At 51.6% G+C, this 18,866-nt stretch overlaps 1 protein-coding gene and 1 long non-coding RNA gene across 3 annotated transcripts in view; one reads left to right on the forward strand and one right to left on the reverse strand.

Moving 5' to 3' along the window:
* Positions 1–8,464: 8,464 nt before the first annotated feature.
* GRIFIN (galectin-related inter-fiber protein) lies at positions 8,465–10,761 on the forward strand (the record flags this gene model as incomplete). Its single annotated transcript, XM_083800733.1, has 4 exons — positions 8,465–8,476; positions 9,184–9,416; positions 9,501–9,663; positions 10,102–10,761. The coding sequence occupies 4 exons, from the start codon at positions 8,465–8,467 to the stop codon at positions 10,264–10,266; spliced, it is 573 nt and encodes a 190-aa protein (XP_083656859.1). The 3' UTR covers positions 10,267–10,761.
* A 729-nt stretch (positions 10,762–11,490) lies between these two features.
* The window catches only part of LOC310882201, a 33,037-nt gene continuing 25,661 nt past the window's right edge, over positions 11,491–18,866 (reverse strand). For both annotated transcript variants that reach the window (XR_014572837.1, XR_014572838.1), the window contains 3 exons: positions 16,093–16,195; positions 14,435–14,633; positions 11,491–13,645 (listed from right to left, as the gene is read on the reverse strand). This is a non-coding gene — a long non-coding RNA (uncharacterized lncRNA). The remainder of the gene's footprint in view (positions 13,646–14,434; positions 14,634–16,092; positions 16,196–18,866) is intronic.

Raw genomic sequence — 18,866 nt, forward strand, 5'->3', positions numbered from 1 at the left:
AGGAAAAGCAGAGGATGTGTGGAGCAGAGAGTCACGGTCTGGTAAACTCTCCCCAGGCTACGATCTGGACCAAGTACAAGACAGGATTGATTGTGCTCAGGCAGACCAGAGCTAATGCAGACCACTTGTGGAGATGGGGCCTGTGGCCCTTCTCCCATCCCGTCCGTGGGAGCTTTGTCCTTGACCATGGCAGATGGACATTTCCCTCCATGCCCGTTCCCTGCACAGGCTTGGAAAATTATCACACATGGTGGGAGTGAGAAGAAAGGTATGGGTTGCAGATCTGTCCTCAGCTCCCGTGCCTTGACTTCTGAGTTGCTGCCCAGTTACAGATGGGGCTTCAACCCCACTTCCCAGATCAGCTCTACAAGCAGCAAAACTGCAGTCAAGATGTGGACGGGTCTGGGTTGAACCTTTCCTGGGTTAAACCTTTCACAGGGCATGCAGCTTCCCACTACCCCGTGCTCTTGCTGCCCATTTATATCCCTTCTTCTCGCTGAAATCTCACACACACAAAAGCTTCATTTATAAAGCACCCCTCACCTCCCTGCTGAAACTCTCACGCTCTGCACAGCTATATTTGTAACTATATAGAAATAAATTATATATAAGCCCAGCACCAGAAATAGAGAGGGACTGAATCAGACGCCTAGACCCAGCCTAACCAAAGACACTGGAAGCTGGACCTGCCTCCAGACTTTGTGGCTGGAACTATCTATAAAAACCAATATGAAAATAAAGAAGAAACCAAATAACGTGGCATCTCCTCGCCTTGACCACAGCGTCCCTGGGGCAGCAATTGTCTTTTTGTTCATCTCAAGAAGAACAACTTTACTGTCTGCAAAAAAGAAGCTGGAGCAGGGTCAGAGTGTCTCGCTGCGGGATGGGGCAGAGAGGATGGAGCAGAGCTCCCAGGGGGAGCTGGAAGAAAGAGCAGAAGGAAGAGCAGCAATAAACAGGGCTAGAGGGAAGGTTACGCTTCCCCTTCTTCGTCTTCCCCCTGACTACGTGCCCCAAATCTCCCAAAAATGTGGTGCCCTTGGCTGCCACCTCCTTGGCTTCCCCAGGTGCAGCCCGGGTTCTGAGATGCCACCACAAAGATGCTGTTGCTGGTAGAAGGCCCCACACCATGGCATGGTTAAGGGCTGCCAGGAGAGAGGAGGGAAGGGATCCAGGAAAGGGATTTAGGCTTTTGGCTGAAGAGACCTCACAGCACCTGGGAAGATCGGGAGAGAAGTGGGACTGGTAGGGTTTGGCCCTTCCCAACACAGAAAACCCACCCACCCAGCTCAAGAAGTTGCAAGTCAGTGACCTGAACCTGCCTCTCTCGGTCTGAGCTATCCTGATCACATCAGGAAACAAGTGCATTTGGTTCCTCAAACGGGAGGAGCTTTTTTTGTCATCGTCGTCATTTTTTGAGTTTCAGTCTTTGTCAGCAGCCCTTCCTCTTCCTCCCTGCTCTCTGAAATAGCAGAAAGATGCATCCTCCTCCCCAGCTGCCTCTCCGATTGCTGCAACACCCCAGCGGCCAACCCAGTTTGGCACAGGTCAGGGACCATGTGGGGAGGACCAAGTCTCCAAGCTCAAGGGTTGGATAACTTGTTGGCCTGAAGCAGACACATACAGAGTCTTGCTGGTTCCCTTCGGATGTGCAACAGGGCCTGACAAGCCAAAAACGCGCTTTCCACGTGCTCATCTCCCATGCCTCATTCCCCCTTCTCCCCTGAGGCTGGGGTGGGGTGTGAGCCATACAAAGATTGTGGTCCTACAAAGGTCTGCAAAGACCATGGTCAGTTTATGACACTGACACAATGGGAAACGCCTTCCTGGGTGGCTTCAGTACAATAGGACCAAGAGAAGAGACCAGTGGTGGTGCAAGGAGTGGCTCAGATGCTCTCAGACAGAGGAAGGACTTGCTCTGGCCCCCAGAGCTTTAACCTTCTCTGTTCCTCAACCCTTCTCCTTGACCAAACCCAGAGTCCTCCTCCTGGGTAAGTATTATTGGCACATTTGTGTGCTTAGGAAACATCACCCAGGGCTGGGCTGAGCAGCTGGCTGGGAGGGTTGTGACGATAACAGTTTCATAGTTTTCTCCCATTTTGAGCTTTTTCTGCCTCCTTTGGGGTCAGTCACCATCTGACCCCAAACTGGACCTGTGGTATGGCCCAGCCTGTAGGACAGCTGTTTTCAGGGTTTGTGAGGATCTCAAACACAGGCATGGGAAGGTCTGCATGATCCCAAAAATGTGGCCGTGACTCCTTATTTCGACAACCCCCTAAAGAGCTGTTGGGCTACTCAAATCCTGACATCCCCACACCCGAACCATCCTCCTGAAACCTGCCGAGGGCCCGCAGAGCTCCGGCGCGCAGGATGCACCTGTGCCTAGAGGCTCCGAACCCCAGGCCGCACCACACCTCGCGGGTCGGCTCCCTCCTTCCACCCCTCTCCGGGCTTCCCTCCCCTCCGCACCTTCCCCGGAGCCAGCTGCAGGCGCGTGACTGCGGCTCTATCCCACGCGCTGCTCCCCGGGGAGGAATCCAGCCTTTGATATGCGGAGCGTGGCTGCCTGCGCCGTGCTCAGGCCTGTTGCCATGCGGTCTTCCCGGTCCAAGGAGCTGGCACGGGGCGGGGGGGGGAAACATTAGCGAGAGACCGTCGTGCTGCTACTTGCGCGCATAGCTGAGCGCAGGAGCAAAGCCCGCGGCCAAGCTGCAGCCCCTCTACTGATGTGCCTCCTCCCCCGGTGTTTTGGGGCAGTAAATCACTCAGCGCCAAATCAGAGCCGCGCAGACCGAGGAAACCTGGCCCTCAAAGGCTCGCCTCACCTGGGAAGCCGCCGGGGAACGCTTCTGATCTGGCGAGGCTTAGCAAGGAGGCTATGCGGGATGGAGGGGGCTGCGTCAAACCTGACCGCATCCCCAGGAAGCAGGAATTCACCGTGTCCAGGCTGTTCACACTTCTCCCCCCTCCTTCTGTGCCATTGCTTTAGCTCCAAGACAGAGACCACCATAGGAGGACACACAGAGCACCTACACGCTGAAGACAGCGAGCACGGGAGGCCCAGCACCAGCTCTCTTCTGCCCCATCCATCACCGGGGAGAGGGAGGCAGATGTCTCCCCGGGGAGTTTGGAAGGTATCACCGGGGAGCAGGATAAATCAGGTCCCGGCACACATAGCCAGGGTAATTATTTACGGGTGATCAAATATTGGCTCCAAGAACCTGGGCAATAAACCACAGCCCGTGCCAGGCCGCGTGTTTGCCTTCTGCCTGCTCCTCGTGGCAGGGAGCGGTGTGTGTGATGTGAGGAGGGACCAGCACCAGCCGTGCCCCAACCAGCACCCATCAAGAGCAGCAGGACCTGCTCGGATGCAGCTTCACCGCCACCTCCCCGGGGAACTGAGCAAGAAAAAATGAGGTCTCAGCTCTCAAAGCCAAGGTGGTAAAAAAAAAAAAAAGGGTGTTGGTGCCACAGCATGTACAGCTGCCCTGGGCCAAGGAAATGAGGAAAATGAGGGGATTCAGCCCAAGCTCCTCCACCCTCTGCCTTATGCCTGGCTGTCCCCGTGACACGAGCAGCAGCAAGGTGGCAGCAAGCAAAGCCTGGTGAGATGCCCATATAAGAGCAAACTCAGGCTCCAGATCACAGGCGAAACCCTCCTCTTTCATTTACTCATTCGACCCAGCGGTGCTGGAACTGATAACACTGGCTTTCTTTTAAGCGGACGCCAGTCATAAATAAAACAAACCAGGCAAGCTTTGTGCTTTCACCGTGCCGCCTTTCATCCTCGCTCCTCAAAGCTGCTCGAGAGGAAAGTCCTGAGGAGGGAGCGGGAGCTGCACCGGGGCTTGGCCTCAGCTGCACTTCCACGGTTCCTAGCCCCGGCGTGGGGTGGCATTGCCTGCAGGGCGGGGACGGTGCACAGCCAGGCAGAGATTTTGGGGACAGTGCACAGAGATTTTGCATCTTATTGCTCACACGTTTGCCTGCAAACAGGCATAAATGTAGGATTTCGCACCCAGTAGCTGCAGCCAAGCTGCTGCGGGGGACACACCAGGCTCCCCTTCCCCAGCATCACTGCCCGGCTGGGAGGACACACTGACAGCAGCCCAAAGCACGGACAAACTGACAAACACAGTGGCCACAGACCTACCAGCACTGAGGCCGCTCCCCAAGGCTCGGCAGCTCGTTAGGGCTGGCGGTGGAGCTGACACTTAACGAGCCTGGGCACAGGCAGCGTGTGCCGGTGGGTGTTTGCTTTCCCCTGTTTCTCTTGCCACCTCGCGGGGTGTGATGTTTTGCTTTCCTTGCTCTCCTTGCGATTTTGTTAGGCCGGGCAGCTGCGATGGGCTCACTCTGCAGGGCATTTTTGGAGAGCCAGCAGTCTTTAAAGCAAGCGCCTGCTCTAAGGAGAGGCGCAGGCTGCAGAGCCGACCACATCCCAGGAGGGAAGGTGCAGCGGGTGTTGCATCAGGCTGTGCTGGCATGAGACCCATGCACAGCTTTTCTGATGATTATCATTAGTCTCAGGGATCTGCTGGGAGTCTCCAGCCCTCTTCTGGCAGGTCCCGCAAAGCACAGCAGGGTGAGATAGTACAAACATTGTCATACCATAGGCAGTAGCACTGAGATTTGACTTAAAGGGCTGTATCCGTAAATATTTTTTTTTTTACTGGTTCCATGGTTGGTGCATTTACATAGCAAAGAGAGAAGCCAACACCCCGTGCGGGGTAACACACTCGTGGGGCGGCACGTCCGCAGCAGAAGGCTGCATCCCGATTCCACGGGGGAGTTTTAGGAATTCCCTCGAAGATCTGAAATTGCTGTGGAGGAGGTAGAGAATCTGCCAGCAGGCAGGCAAGTCTGGGGAAGCCTCACACAGATGCTTGCTCTGGGGAAATCGCACCCCCTGGTTTGTCCCAGAGGAGGAAGGTCCAGGAAAAGAAAGGTCCAGGAGACCCACCTGGCCCTGGGGTAACCCAGGCTCACCTCCAGGAAGGAGCTGAGCCTGTCTGGGGCGATGCCCAAGAGGCTCTGCCTGCACCCAGACCATTGTTTTGTGGTATGGCTTTTTTCTGCAAAGCTATTGTACTAAAACAAAGAGCACTGAGTTTTAGGAAAACCAGTGGGTTGCCCTGGCTCCAGGGATGGAGGAAAAGACTGAGGAAGAGTCGTGGTGCTCCCACCAGCAGGTAAGGGCTGGCAGCAGGATGGGGATGCTCAAAGCCACAGTTATCCCCAAACTGTGACAGCCACCCTGCCCCAGCTGCTGGGTATCAAAACAGCCTCGCACGTGAGAGTCCTCTGCCTTGCTCGCACTGGTGTATTTAGGGAAAGTGGGCTGATTTGTGAGCACAAGCCTCCAGTAGGTACCTATTACTGTGGTTTCCCAGCTGCTATATATATGTGAGTACATATAAGGGTGAATATTAACAGGAGATAGCACTGTGCAATAATATCTGAGGACATACATAGCACTATAACGTGGGCACAGACAGGTCTGGGTGCTGCTGTTTTTGGCTGGCAGGACAAGGTAAATACAGGACAACGTGCACTGCTGTGTGGAGAACACACCTCACATTGGGGCAGGACTGAGTTAGTCATGGGATGGACACCTCTTTCCTACAAGAGCTCACAGTAAACCTGATCTGGTGTTAGAAACTGAAGCATCACCTGCATCAACTACAGAGCAGTCCACGAGAAGAGAAGACAATTGATGTACGGAGCATAGATGCAAGGACTATGGCCAGGTCCTGAAAACCCATCCTGTGTGTTTGGAGACCTCTAGAGACTAATGTAAATCATCACGCTTGCACAAATTCAGCCGTTTTCGCACAGGGAACCGTGTGAAAATCCCCGTGGGAAGCGTGGTGCCAGGCTGCTCACTGAGTGCCTGTCCCTCCCTGAACAGCAGGAGGACGACTGGGGGACAAATGACCAAAAGTAGGACAAGGATAACAACAGCTTAAGGCAAGGTGCAAACTCTGCTGGCTATATGACCAAATGGCTGACAAATGTGTAAGCTGGTCTGCTAATAAGTGATTTGATAATCACCCAAGTGTCACGCTAACGAAGACACCCAGCAGCTAACAAGCCATCAGGTTATCAGCTCCTTTTCTATGCCACGCTCCTTCCACCTCGGACTGTGTCAGTCTTACCATGTCCTAGCAGAGCATAGTCAGTGTGTTTGGGAAAAAAAGGGAAAAGTTATGACATTAAGAGCCAATCACTTCCAACATCTGGCTTTAAGCATATTCCCACTCCCTTCCACCTTGCAATGGTGACAATGGCTCCTGAGGAACAGCACTACAGACAGAGGGCAAATAAAGGCTCACCTGTAAAACCAGTCAGTATTTGGGCATCACTTACTGGTGAAACGTGTGTTTGCATCTTTCCCCAGCAGCTTTTCTTGCTCTTTCCAAAAGAGCAACAGTAAGTGAACTGAATTTGGGAAGCACCAAGCATCTCTGAAATTGCTCTCCCTGAAACCAGAGCAGCGTGAATCCCCCTCCCTCCGTGAGAGCTTCCCCATCTCCCCAAACACACTTTTGCTGTGTATTTTTGTTCTCCCGTATGCAGCCCTGCAGAAAACCACAGCTCCCTGTGCCACTTGGCCTGACATTGCTTTTAGCAGCAGGGGAGGAAATTCAATGCTTGTTGGTGGTGGTGGCACTGGTGGCGGCAGTGGGAGCTGTAATGGGACACAGCTGAGACGTCACCCTGCCAGACCAGGCTGCCTGCACGAACCTGTGGCGAGTGCTTGGTTTCATGAGACATAACACAAGTTTCCAGCAGCTTCTCTAGAAGCTGTGACTCACTGGTGAGCACCCCGTGTGGGTGAGAGGCAGGCACTGGGCACAGAAAGAAGCCGGTGTTTGCCCTGCCGCTGCCTCGCTGGGCAGCACCCTCTGCTTTCCCACCACCCTGCAGCACTTTGACTTGCCCTGTGCCACTCCACGCTTCTACACACTTATTTTGTTAGCTAAGTTGTGCTAAACTCACTTATCAATTATTTAGCTCGTAGCTTGCTCTTTCCTATGCACATGGCTGCGATGCCATCTGGTTCTGGCCACTGCCATGGGGAAGGTCTCAGATGCATCCCGAAGGGATGCTTGCACACACCCTGTATCCACACAGCCCTTAGCCCGGCTGGCAGCAGAAACGAGCAGGAGGGGAGGACCTGGGGAGCAGAACCACGTCTTTGAGCTCAGACCACAAGCAGGGAATACATACAGCCGGGCAGATGAGGGATGCCAACGTGCAGCAGCCCGAGGAGGGACGGCTGGGTGTCCCCACCACCCGCTCAGCACCTCCACGGCTGCCTTGCGCGTCCCGATGCTGCCATCTGTAGCACAGAGCCCTGCTCTGGTGCTCCCCGGCACAGCCTTTTCTCACCGCGAGCACTGCCGTTTTGTAGGACTCCAACTGGGCGAATCCCAGCCTGGGACTTGGTTGTTTTTTCAGCCCCCAGAGAGGCTGTTGGCTTACACGCCTGCTAGATTGCGTTTTCAGTCATCTGCCAAGGGGCACTAGAGCCTGGGATAGCAGCTCTCGTTCTGCTTATCTGCTGGAAATAAAACAAACACGTTCAATACCATTAGCACTATGGACAAAGAGCAAGGGGTTTTTCAACGATGGAAACCAGGGATTCCTGTAGGACCACAGGGTAGTGCCACAGCCTCCCATCCATGCAGAGATGGGCCAGCATGTGCCTTTCATGCATTCACCCTCTGAAAATGGGGGAGTGGAGTAGGGGTGTGTGAAAATCCCTTCCCTGGCTCAGCTTTGCGCAGCCATACATTATTAGCACACACTAATGAAAACTCCCATCATCGGCGAAGGGCAAAATTCATTTCATCACTACCTATTTCTTGGTGCCCTTCCATGACAGCATATATCTGACAAAAGCTCCCTCACCCCGCTCCCAAATCCCTGCTTTGTTTCCAGCCAGGAAGGGAATCACACTGAGCTCAGCACCGTGGCATCCCAAACCTGCTGGCCCCGCATCGGCTGAGACAGAGCTGCCGTCAGCTCGTTTCAGGCTGGGGCTCTGAGCGAGCAAAAAGGCAAAGAGAAAAAGAAAAAAAAGACTCTATGGACTTTGCAGCAGACAGGCCTTCTGGCATCTCCTCCAGCTTTGAGAGCCCCCGTCCCCTCCTTGTGCTCCCAGCCCATCCACCCCATCACCGTCCCATGCTGCTTCCATCGTGTCACAGCTCCAGCTCGCCTGGTGCCTGCTGCTTTTGTATGGGACCGAATTATCCCTGCACGCCTCAGCAGGCTGACCCCGCTGTGGGGAGCGGGATTTGCTGCTCCCCAGCGCCATCCAACAGCCTGCACTGAAAAGGTGACCTGGGGTTGCTGCCTCTGCTAATCCCTGTGCACAGGGCTCCCGGCCACCCGCCCCTATATAAACCCACCCCGACCACACACCCACATCTGCAGCAAGGGGCAGGCGAGCAGGATGGCACTGCGGGTAAGTGCTGAGGACGTGCTTGACCTGCACATCCCCAAAATGCATTGGAAATCGGAAATTGTGGCAGAGAAACAGAAATTGTGGCAGAGAAAGGGAAGGGGTGGAGGAGTGCTGAGCTATAGGGACCAAGGGCCAGGCATGGAGCTGGCAGTGGGGATGCCAAAGCTGGAGAGATTTTCCCAGCACAACCAATAAGTTTGGGAAAGGGAGATGCTCAGAAGTGCAAAATCATTAGTGTGCTAAAAAGTGCGGGGTGAAATGGCAAGCACTTATTAAAATGAGTTATTTATTAAAACTATGAATTATTCAAAAAGGAACGTTTTCCAGCTCGTTCTGTGCAAGTTTAACCTTGGAGATGGGGGGGGAACGGGTGGAACGGGAACAGGCAGGAGCTCTCGGAAAGAGTCCTCTGCGTAATGCTGGATGGGGACGGGCTGGGTGCCGTGTTACCATCATTCCTTCATCAGTCCCTGCCTTTCACACCCTGCTTCAGAGCACCACCAAGTTTTCTGCTTAGCTTGCTTCAGATTTTGCATTGTCCAGGAGGGGAGGAGCAGCAGGGCATCTTTGCACCAGGGGGGATTTGCTGCCTCTGAGGTCTTTTGTAGAGAGCTGGATGGAATCAGGGAGCAAAAATACATTTTATATATATATATATATATCATATTATATATATATATATAATGCAAGTCCCTGAGCTTATTTAGGAGTCAGAAAAGAGCAGGGGCTTGAGAGCATGTCTGTGTGTGAGCGGGGAAAAAAGGGAAGAGGATGATAAAGATAGAGAAGTGTTCAGGGATGAGCCGTTGACACGCAGCTCCCCACCTTGCCATGTCTCACCATCACCTCCTTGCTGGCAGTTCGAGGCCCTGTACCCAGAGGGGATGTGTCCCGGCTGGAGCGTCGTGGTCAAGGGCGAAACCAGCTCCAGCACAAGCATGTAAGGCCACAAGCCGCTTGCAGCCCCCCTGGCTCTCAAGATCCAGTGGTGCCGCTCCACCACCTCTTTCTTTTGCTGTTTTAGGTTTGAAATTAATTTCCTCAGTCATCCCGGAGACCAAATCGCTTTCCACTTTAACCCCCGCTTTGCCAGCTCCAGAATCGTCTGCAACTCCTTCCTGGCCAACCACTGGGGGAGGGAAGAGGTTAACAGCACCTTCCCCTTCGAAGCAAAGGAGCCTTTCCAGGTAGCCCTGCATCACACCATGGATGTTCTTGGGTGGGACGGAGGGACCCAGTCAATATCAGAGTCTTTCTCAGGGATCTAGCCAGCCCCATACCCAGTAATGTCCCCTCTCCGGCTTTGTCCCCTGCTAGTACTTCTTTTGTCCCCTAATTTTGCTGCTGATTTATACCCAGCTCTGGCACAGACATGCGCAGCTCCAGCAATAATCCCTGGATGTTGCAGTTATCACCAATTTAAGCTATGCATTATCACCTGTTTCCGCTGTCAGAAAACAAAGAACTCAGTTATTCCTTCCTTTTACCCAACAAGGCAGTGACCTGTCCCCGTGTCAGTTTGGGGAGGATTTGCAGTGGATCATGAGTGCTCACGGCTGTAACAGCAGCAAGGCCTGGTGAGGACGTGTGTCCACCCGGTGAACCTAACACAGTCTCTCTTTCAGGTGGAAATCTACTCCGACCATGACTATTTCCACATTTTCATTGATGAACACAAAATCTTGCAGTACAAGCATCGGCAAAAACAGCTCTCATCCATCAACAAGCTGCAGATTCTCAACGATATCACCATTTCTTCGGTGGAAATCACCAAACGAGGCCTTTACTAGAGGAAGGAGGTGGGACAGCCCCACAGCCCACTCCCCCTGAAGCTCCTGATCCAGCCAGGGGCCATCTTCTCCCCATCCCTACCCACCCCGTGCTACCACCAGACAGACAGACACCTGCAGCACCTCCTTGTAGAGGAAAAGACGGTCACTCCCACTGCATGCAGCACCCAGACACGATCTGGGCTGCAGATGGCATGGAGGACCTTCTTCCTCTATGCCCCTAGGGCGCACGATGGGTTTTGTAGGCCTTATCTTTGCTGTTAGGCAGCCTGACAGATCACTACTGCACATAGAAATCTACCTTGAGTAGTCTCGACATCTTAATGCTACCCTAGAAATTGTGTTTGCCTAAAGTAGGGTGTGAATTAATGCTAATCCTCAGCTGGCCACCTGGCGATGGTCACAATGGGTATGGATGTTACTGACGGAAAGGGGCAGTTCTCTGCAAGAGCCGAGTAGAAATGTCGTATTTGCTAATAAAATCAAACAAGGAAATCCCTGCTGAAATCCCATCTATCAATGGGCAGATCAACTGAGTTATTTGTTCAGTGCAAATCTCCATGTGCATGGCACAAGTAAGGGCTGGTGACTGGGCAGGAGGACACAGGATGGGGGTTTGTTTCTTTTCTGCAGTGGGAAAATACTGCTTTTTTGCTTTGAGGGCTAATGAAGCTCCTTTCTACATAGAGCAGGGTGATAAGATTTAAATTGCAAGATATTTCCAGAGAATACTTTTCGCCAGTTGAGAGATGTTTGCTCAGACTGAGTCCTGCCAACTGCAGGCTTGTCAGGCAGATGCTGGGAGTGATGTAGTGGGTTCAGAAAAGGGTAAAGCTTAAAGGGACACACAAAAGCACACGGGCCCTCCAGCCTGCACCAGAAATACAGCTGGACTCCAAACAAAAGATCTGAAGAAACCAGGGTCTAGAAACTGTAAGCTCAGAATGAACACATTGTTATTTTTCCTGTAGCTAGTCTCTAACTTTTCTCTTTGCTCTGATTTCCTTTTTTTTTTTCTTCCTTTTTAGTTGTCTTTCAGCAGTCTGCCTGTCCCTTGCACCCTGTTCTCTTTTCTATTCTTTATTTCTTTAAGTCCAACATATCTCCAACTCCTTGACCAGGCCACTGCAGGCAAAAAGATGTTATTTTTACCATTTTAATTACGCACATCATAAGCAGCATAATGTCACAGTGTTAAATCTGAACAGGAACTCGCTCCAAAAATGCAATTACAGCTACCCCCAAATCACTCCTTTGCTCCTCAGACATAAGACAGACCACATTCCTGATGGTGAGCAAAAGGCAGAGACAATTCTGCCCTGCCAGTCCTTTCCATCAAGAAGACGCTTGGTATCAAACGCAGCCCTGACCCATCCTTGCCTTTGGGTGGGATCACCAAAGGTCACAGTTTTGCTCCAGCCTATTCTCAGTGCTTAAATTGGCCATTCCCAGCTCTCCCCTCTGTTTATAATCTCAAGGACTTATGAGGAAGAGGTGACCATGTAGCCAGCCACAACACAGGATGCCACAAAGATTACATTTATGAGCCTGCTGAAAAGTTTATAATGTTCTTCCAGACCATAAAAACACACTATCAGGAACTTATCCTTGTCCCAAAGCGTGCAACAGGAACATTAAGTAGTCCCATCTAGTACCTTCTCCCTCCAAAAAGGAACAGAAACTATCATTGGGAAATCGTGACTGTCTTGGTTGCAAGCTGGGAGACTGGAGATGGTGACACTTCCTCTGGTCTGGAATAAATCCATCACCACTGGGACAAAGAGGCCGCCTGGGACTGGCCCAATTTGTAGTAGCTGTGATGCAACTCAGGGGTTCAACACATTTCGTTCTCACAGCCACCCCTTCAGCAAAACAGACAAATGCAGATGGAATTTAGGCCCGCTGGGATCTCTGTGTCATACCTCTGACAATGCTGAACTGCATTTGAAAGAAATCGTTCTTTTTATTCATGCTTGTTTGGGGGTTGATAGAGACAGATCATTTTTCATGGAGGAAAAGTGATGAAATGATTTATAAGGCTAACGCTTTGTACTTACATGGCTGCAAACTCCATCTACAGCCACCGCTGCAGTAATACAACACGATTTCATTTTTCTCCAGAACCGAGCAGAAAGGACCTCAGACAAATGGGGCAAAAATGTCTCAAGTACAAACAAAGAGATGCCACAAAAAATCAGGCGGCAGCAGAGATTACGCCATGACTCCTGAGCACCTTCCCCAGAGCTCGTGTCAGCGGCTGATCTCACCCCGTACCATCTGCGCTGAGAGAGCTCAATCTCTCCTGACACATCCACAGCGCTGCCGCAGGGTTCAGGATTTTATCTGCTGCCTCCTCCAGCCAAAACAGTCCCAAGGGTAAAGGGGTCTTTGGAGCTACAGAGCATCTCTGGTAGGAAAGATCCAGGCCAGCTGTTCTTAGCTGTTTGGGGGGGTTGCTCTCCAACCTCCCCCCCCGCCTCTCTTAAGGGGAAACTCCAGAGAAAAATGAAGCCACACAATTAGGATGGTCAATTAAACTCTCAGGAGGGGGGCTGGCACATCAGCAGCTGCACAGAGGCACTGTGTGCTGGTATTGAGCTGGTCGGAGAGAACAAGCTGGTCTTCCTCCTGCATTTTAAGCAGCTTCATGGCCTGGGGCCTGAAACTGTGGGGGGAACTTATGGAAACGAACTCCTGCCCAAGGGTATATTTTGGAAAGCTGAAGGCCTTTTGGAAGGGAAGTGGGCAGAGGAACCAATATTTCACTGCCCAACCTAAAGCCCAGGCTCAATATTTTTTTGTGGCCAAGCAGCAGCGCCAGGCTGAAATGCTTCCAGGGAGAGCAATGACTGCAGGAGGGGACGGGGACTGTCCTGGGCAGGATTTGCTCACAGAGCAGCAGCTGCTGCCCTTGCTGCCGACACAAACCTGTAGGGCCACCTGAGACAGAGATGTCCCTCAGGAGGCAAAGCCAGGAGAGGTGGTGGCCCCTCCGATGAGCTCTCCCTTTCTTAATACTTTCTTCATCTGGATCCACAGAGCTCGGTGAACTGCTCTGGCTCATCCCCAGCTCAATGAGAGGGAAGTCAGGCTCCCAATCCTTCGTGCTTGAGCTGTGCCAGCCCCCCAGGGCCGAGGTGCCCCCTGGCAGGCCGCAGTGCTGCAGATCTCCTGCGGAGCACCTGACAGCACACGGTCAGTGAGCGCTCCTTGGTGCCGCTGACACCGCTGGCAATCGTCACGCACTCGTTTCCTCACAGGCTGGTGAGCAAACGGCCCCCACGTCAGAGATGGTCACGTCCGATCAGCAGCCCGGAGACATCGGGCTGTGTGATGCTACCTCTGCCGGCCTCAGCAAGGGACACCCGAATATCAGACACTTGAGATAAGGCAGAAGGAAAAAGGGCACAGACTCGTTACTAATACAGTGGGAAAGTTGTCCAGGAAAGCATTTAAAAAAAAACAAGTTGTGTGGGTTGCATCTGAACACACATTCACTGACCCAATGCCTACTTTATGACATTGCCGCCCCTCTAAAATGAGGCTTCAGTGCTGGTGGTTTGGCTGTGCAGTCATAGCCGGAGGGCAGCTCCGGTGAAGAAATCAGGAGGAGGGCAGTTGGTAACGGCTTACCCAGCACGCCTCCTCCTGTTTGTGGTCCCGAAGGAGAGCAGGGCCATGCCGAGGCACTGCTCCTTGCCTCACCTCTGATATAGCGCAGCCCGATGAGCTGCACCCACGTCCCCGGCACCTCTCATTTCCTTCCTTCCCCGAGGCCTTGGCTTTCCCAGCACATTGCCACAGGAGCAGCTGCCAGGAAGAGCAGAACCTACTAGCAATTCCTTTCTTCCTTACATCTCTGAGCCCTTACCCAAGAGGCTGATTATTCATCATGTGGGCTGCAAAGCTCCTCGAGTGTTCGGTAGCCACAGCTGTCTGCCAGCAGGGCTGAGGAACATGAAGGGCAAGTGTTCAGCCTTCCCCCAAAGTGGGGAAAAAAGAAACCCACAACCACAAGACAGGAGGAATAACTCCCCATTCTAGCTGGAACACAGCTCTGAGGCACTGGGTAGCCCCAGATCACAGCTGGAAGGGAGTCTCTGCAGGAAAGCAGAGGGATATTTCTTTTACTGCATTTAAGGAGAGCTTTATAAAGTCGCTAACTCACCATCTCCAGCCAAGAGCCAGCTCAGACAGGAAAATACATCTCCCAGCCCTGATCTTGTGTTCATGGTGGCAGGTACCAGTTAAATGCAGGCTGGAGAGGGATTATTTTCTGAAAGAAAGGATCTGCTGTAGAGGTTGAAGAATTGGAGTCTGATGGTATCACTTTACTTGACAGCTGCATTATTGTATAACTCTGCTGCCTAAGGAAAGGATGACAGAAATTAGCCTTGCTCATAAATTTGCTGACCCTCCAGTTCTGCAGGCTGTTCAAGACCCTCTTGCCAGAGCTGGATGCCATTTATCATGTTATTCCTTCAAGCTGTATGAATATAGCTGGCCAAATCTCCGACTTTACCAGAGCACAAGACAACAACCAGTGGAGATGAGGCGGCTTTCTCTGCACCCTCACGCCCTGTCACCATGCCCATCTGGGTCTTTTGAAACACTTTGCATCTGTAGCACTTTGTATTTGCAAACCATAAAGAGAAGGAAGCATCATAGCACCCTTATAGAGGTGAGGAAGCCAAGGTATATGGGGGAAAATAGCAGAGAGGAGGGACAGAACCAGGCACTTTTACCTCCAGCCTAGTGCTCTCACCCTGCAGTTCATGTAGCCTGTGTGTTGGCTTGGCTGTGCTCTCTCAGAAGTTGCCTTAGTAAGCTAAGGGATCCTGTGCTGAACTCCTCTACAGCCTGCAGCACAGCCCAGCTTGCACAGACAAACCAGCCCCTTGTCTTAAGTGAGGGGCCAGGGCTGCTGAGCAGCTCATTAACCCAAGTTTTCCATTCAGCAGTACATAGGTATCAATGCCATAGTCTCAGATACTAATCAGTATTTTTCTGGCTTCTTTGTTTCCTGCTCCAGCCCAAACAATGGCCAAAGAGCCACAAACATCTCTTGATTCTTTCCGTTCTTTGACATACCACTTGTCCAAAGAACGGTTTAGCAATTGCTCTGAGATTTATTGCCCACGAGCTTGCTGGTTTTGAAGATTGGGAGTAAAACTGAGGTGCAGCTATTTCACCTCCTAACCCCAGCCCCTGCACCAAGCTCCAGCTACTGTCATGTTTTATTTCTTGAAGCTGCCTTGGTGCAGCAAACATGGGCTGGAACCGGAGACAGACGTGGTCAGTGGTGGTGAGAGAGCAGTGATTGTACCTCCAGTAAATTGCCTGAGTCTTTCCAGATGAGTCACTGCACAATGAGAGGTTATGCGTTGTTAACGGAGAGAAAGTTTGCAACTGATCCTCGCAGAGCTTAACAACCTCTCAGAGCCTCTGGTTTTGTACAACTCTGCTTGCGGAGATCCCTCTTAAAAGGCTGCCCAAGATAAATAAAAGCTCACAGATTTTTTTCTTATCTCATCAGAACATTAGAGCAGACTGCTGGAGAGGATTCAGACCCACAACCACATCTCTCCCTGCCTCCCAGCTGATCTCCCTCTTGAATCCACAGAAGTCCTAGGGATTTCCTGATTAGGAATGCAAAACATAGGAAGGCTTATTTTTAACATGTACCACCACTTGATCACCAAGCCCTTGTTGCAAAAGTGCTCAAGCTCTAGTTCTCATTCCAACCTGATCCCAGTCATATCAGCCAGGAGTAAATCTTTATGCTCAGAACAAAATCCCTGCTGTTATATTTTCCAAACCCCTTACCTCCTCCCCGACGCTAGCAGATGTGGATCTCACAAGTGCTTTTCTCAGAGCCTTTCCTTCCTGCCTCCACGCGTTTCCCCTCCACTTCTGCAAGCATCTACAGCTGGGAAGATGCAAACAGTGGCAAATTTAAAGGCTTTGTCAGAGATTTCCCCCAGATGGCAATCAGCTGAGAAAGCTCTGTCGTGTGAAGAGCTCTTTATTAGCCTGTTGCACCTGGGCATCGAGCACCAGAGGAGCAGGATTGTTATGCAAATCTGGCAGCCTTCAGGTGTAAGGACAGACTGCCTTAGCAGCTCCTGCTCTTGATTTTGTTTTATCCACCTCTCCTCTCAGTAGTAGCAGTGGCTTAGAGCATCAGTATTACAGCAGGGTGAAACAGAGACCCACAGACCTGGGCTTAGCAGGCACTCCGTATCACTTCACATCCTTGTCTGTATAGCTGGGCAACGAATTAGGGATCCACAGCACTGACTTCTCCTAAAACCCACCCTGCTGTGCAGTGTACATCCTTTTAATGAGACAGGGTCAAGTTCACTTGGTGCTGTTTTAGGCAGGTCCCACCAGGGCACATCCAGCCCCGTACTCCTCAGGCTGCTACTTGCCTGACCTCCCGTACAAACCAAAAACAAAGATATCTGAAAGAGAGATTTTAAATCGCACTAATGCCAAAATGGTGTTTCATTGTTTCTGAGTGAGCAAACATCATATCGGACAAATTCTTATGTGCAAAATTATCTTTTCATTTCAGCCACTACATTTCCGGAGCACTCAGTCTAAGAGGCTTCCAATAACAATGATGGAAGATAAAGAAGTTGGCACGTATCTGTTTATGAAAACAGACATCAGTGAATATTCCCAGGCAGAAAAAATGCACACATTCTCCATTTAAAATCCTCAGAAGGACACTTGAAATAGTTTAAATGTTTCCTTCTTTGATTGAGAGGGGAAGAATAGAGGGAGAAGAAGGGGTTTAACTCTCCTAAGAGTAATTACAAACAGCAAACATCAATTCCCAGCTGTTTTGTATTTCTTTTGTGAGTTTAGTTTCAAAGATTCTGAAGTGCACTTGGCATTATTTGTGTTTTGTCTTTGTGCACAGCATCGGCCTCTTGTCTCTACCCAGATTTACACCCATGTCAGCGCCAGCATCAATGACCTCCACGCCGGAGCTGTGCTGTGCTGTGCACCCAGGCCACGGTGCCATAAATAACTTCATGTCCCCACCAAAACCACGGTGCTGGAGCTGCACTGCCACACGGACGGAGCAGCCACCAGCAGAGGGAGCGGCAAACTCGGCACAGAGATCCCCAAAAAGAATAACACGGGGGATCTGGGGAGCATTGATGCTGGGTGTAAGAAAATGGCCCAGGGAAGGATGGAGACTCTTGTCCAATACATGCTAGCAAATGGTGACACTGTTACTCTGTCCTGATGACAAAAGAGAGAAAAGAGACAGGTGTCAGTATTCCTCCTGTAGATATCAAGCTTTAGAAATGCACACGTAGCCCTGCTGGGTGGCAGGGTCCCTGGGGGGCTGCAAGGAGCTCACACAGCATGGGCAGGTCTAAGGGCTCCAGGAGCTTCCCATACCCCTCGGTCCCCCATCTCTGGGCCATCGACTGAAAAGTGTGAGGGACAGGAGCAAAGCGGCAATGAGGAACCACTCTGCTTTTTATCCAGTGCTTTCCAAGTGTTTTTCCTCCCAGCAAAACCAAAGGGAACTGGTTCCACCAGTTGCAGCTTTCCCAGCTCACCGTCTCTTCCCAAAGGCACCGGGACCCGAGGCCAGCTGCCCAGCCAGCCCCTTGTACTCAGCGTGTTTACACGGGGGAGGGACGCGAGCTGCTGTAGGGAGCTGCCCCACTGGAGGAATTGCTCCGCTCACAAGGAGCTGATCCCTCTGACCACCAGCACAAGCTGAAAAATCCTCAGGGTTTCCTTCATTTACACCGCTCCTTGGGCCTGGGACAGTCGGAGCATGTCGGTGCGGCCGCGCAGCTCCCGCTGGTGCCGCAGAGGGAGCGGGGAGGTTGTGCTGAGCCAGCTCTGCTAAATTTACCCCACCCTGGGACTCTGACGTGAAGTGGGCACAGCAGGTTTGGGCTGACGTGCCGGGCTTGGGAGCTGCTGTGAGGTTTTTCTGAGATTCTGGCAATGCCCCAGAGCAGCTGACTCACTCCTCCTCTCGGGTCAGGGCTTCGCAGCTGTAACTCCGGTGAGACCAGGGGGTTATTTCTGATGCACAGTGCTGTACGATCAGCGTCCACTCCATTACCCTTGCCGGTGAAGGATGGCTCCTGTCTCCAGCGAGCTTTCTTTAGCTTTTACTCCAAAGCCGTTCAGTAAGAGGGGAGCCGATGTGAAAAGAGTACGGCGTTTTCTTTTTGCTGGAGATTCCCCGTCTTGAGTTATTTGGTGACTTTGAGCTTGCTGTAATCAATGAGCTTGTTGTAATCAACGTCCTTGTCCTTTCTGTCCGCCGTACGCGGCATATGGATTTGTGATTTGTTGCTAGAGATGACTTGGCATTTGTGAGTTGTGTCAATGGATGCAAAAGCAGATTCATCCTAATTATATCGAACCGCTGATCAACTTAGTAATCTAGCCTTAGGTTCCTGAGCAGTAAATCATGCAGGTTACAAACAAAGAGCATGGGATAAAAATGTTAACTGCATTCATTAGCTTGAACATTTGGAAGGCAATTACCTGGACAAAAATACGTTTAAAGAGCCCTGGCACATTTCTTTGCTCTCTCCTCTTGTAGCCTGTTA

The sequence above is a fragment of the Anser anser genome, assembly GCF_964211835.1.
Source record: "Anser anser genome assembly, chromosome: 15".
NCBI classification, from domain to species: domain Eukaryota; kingdom Metazoa; phylum Chordata; class Aves; order Anseriformes; family Anatidae; genus Anser; species Anser anser.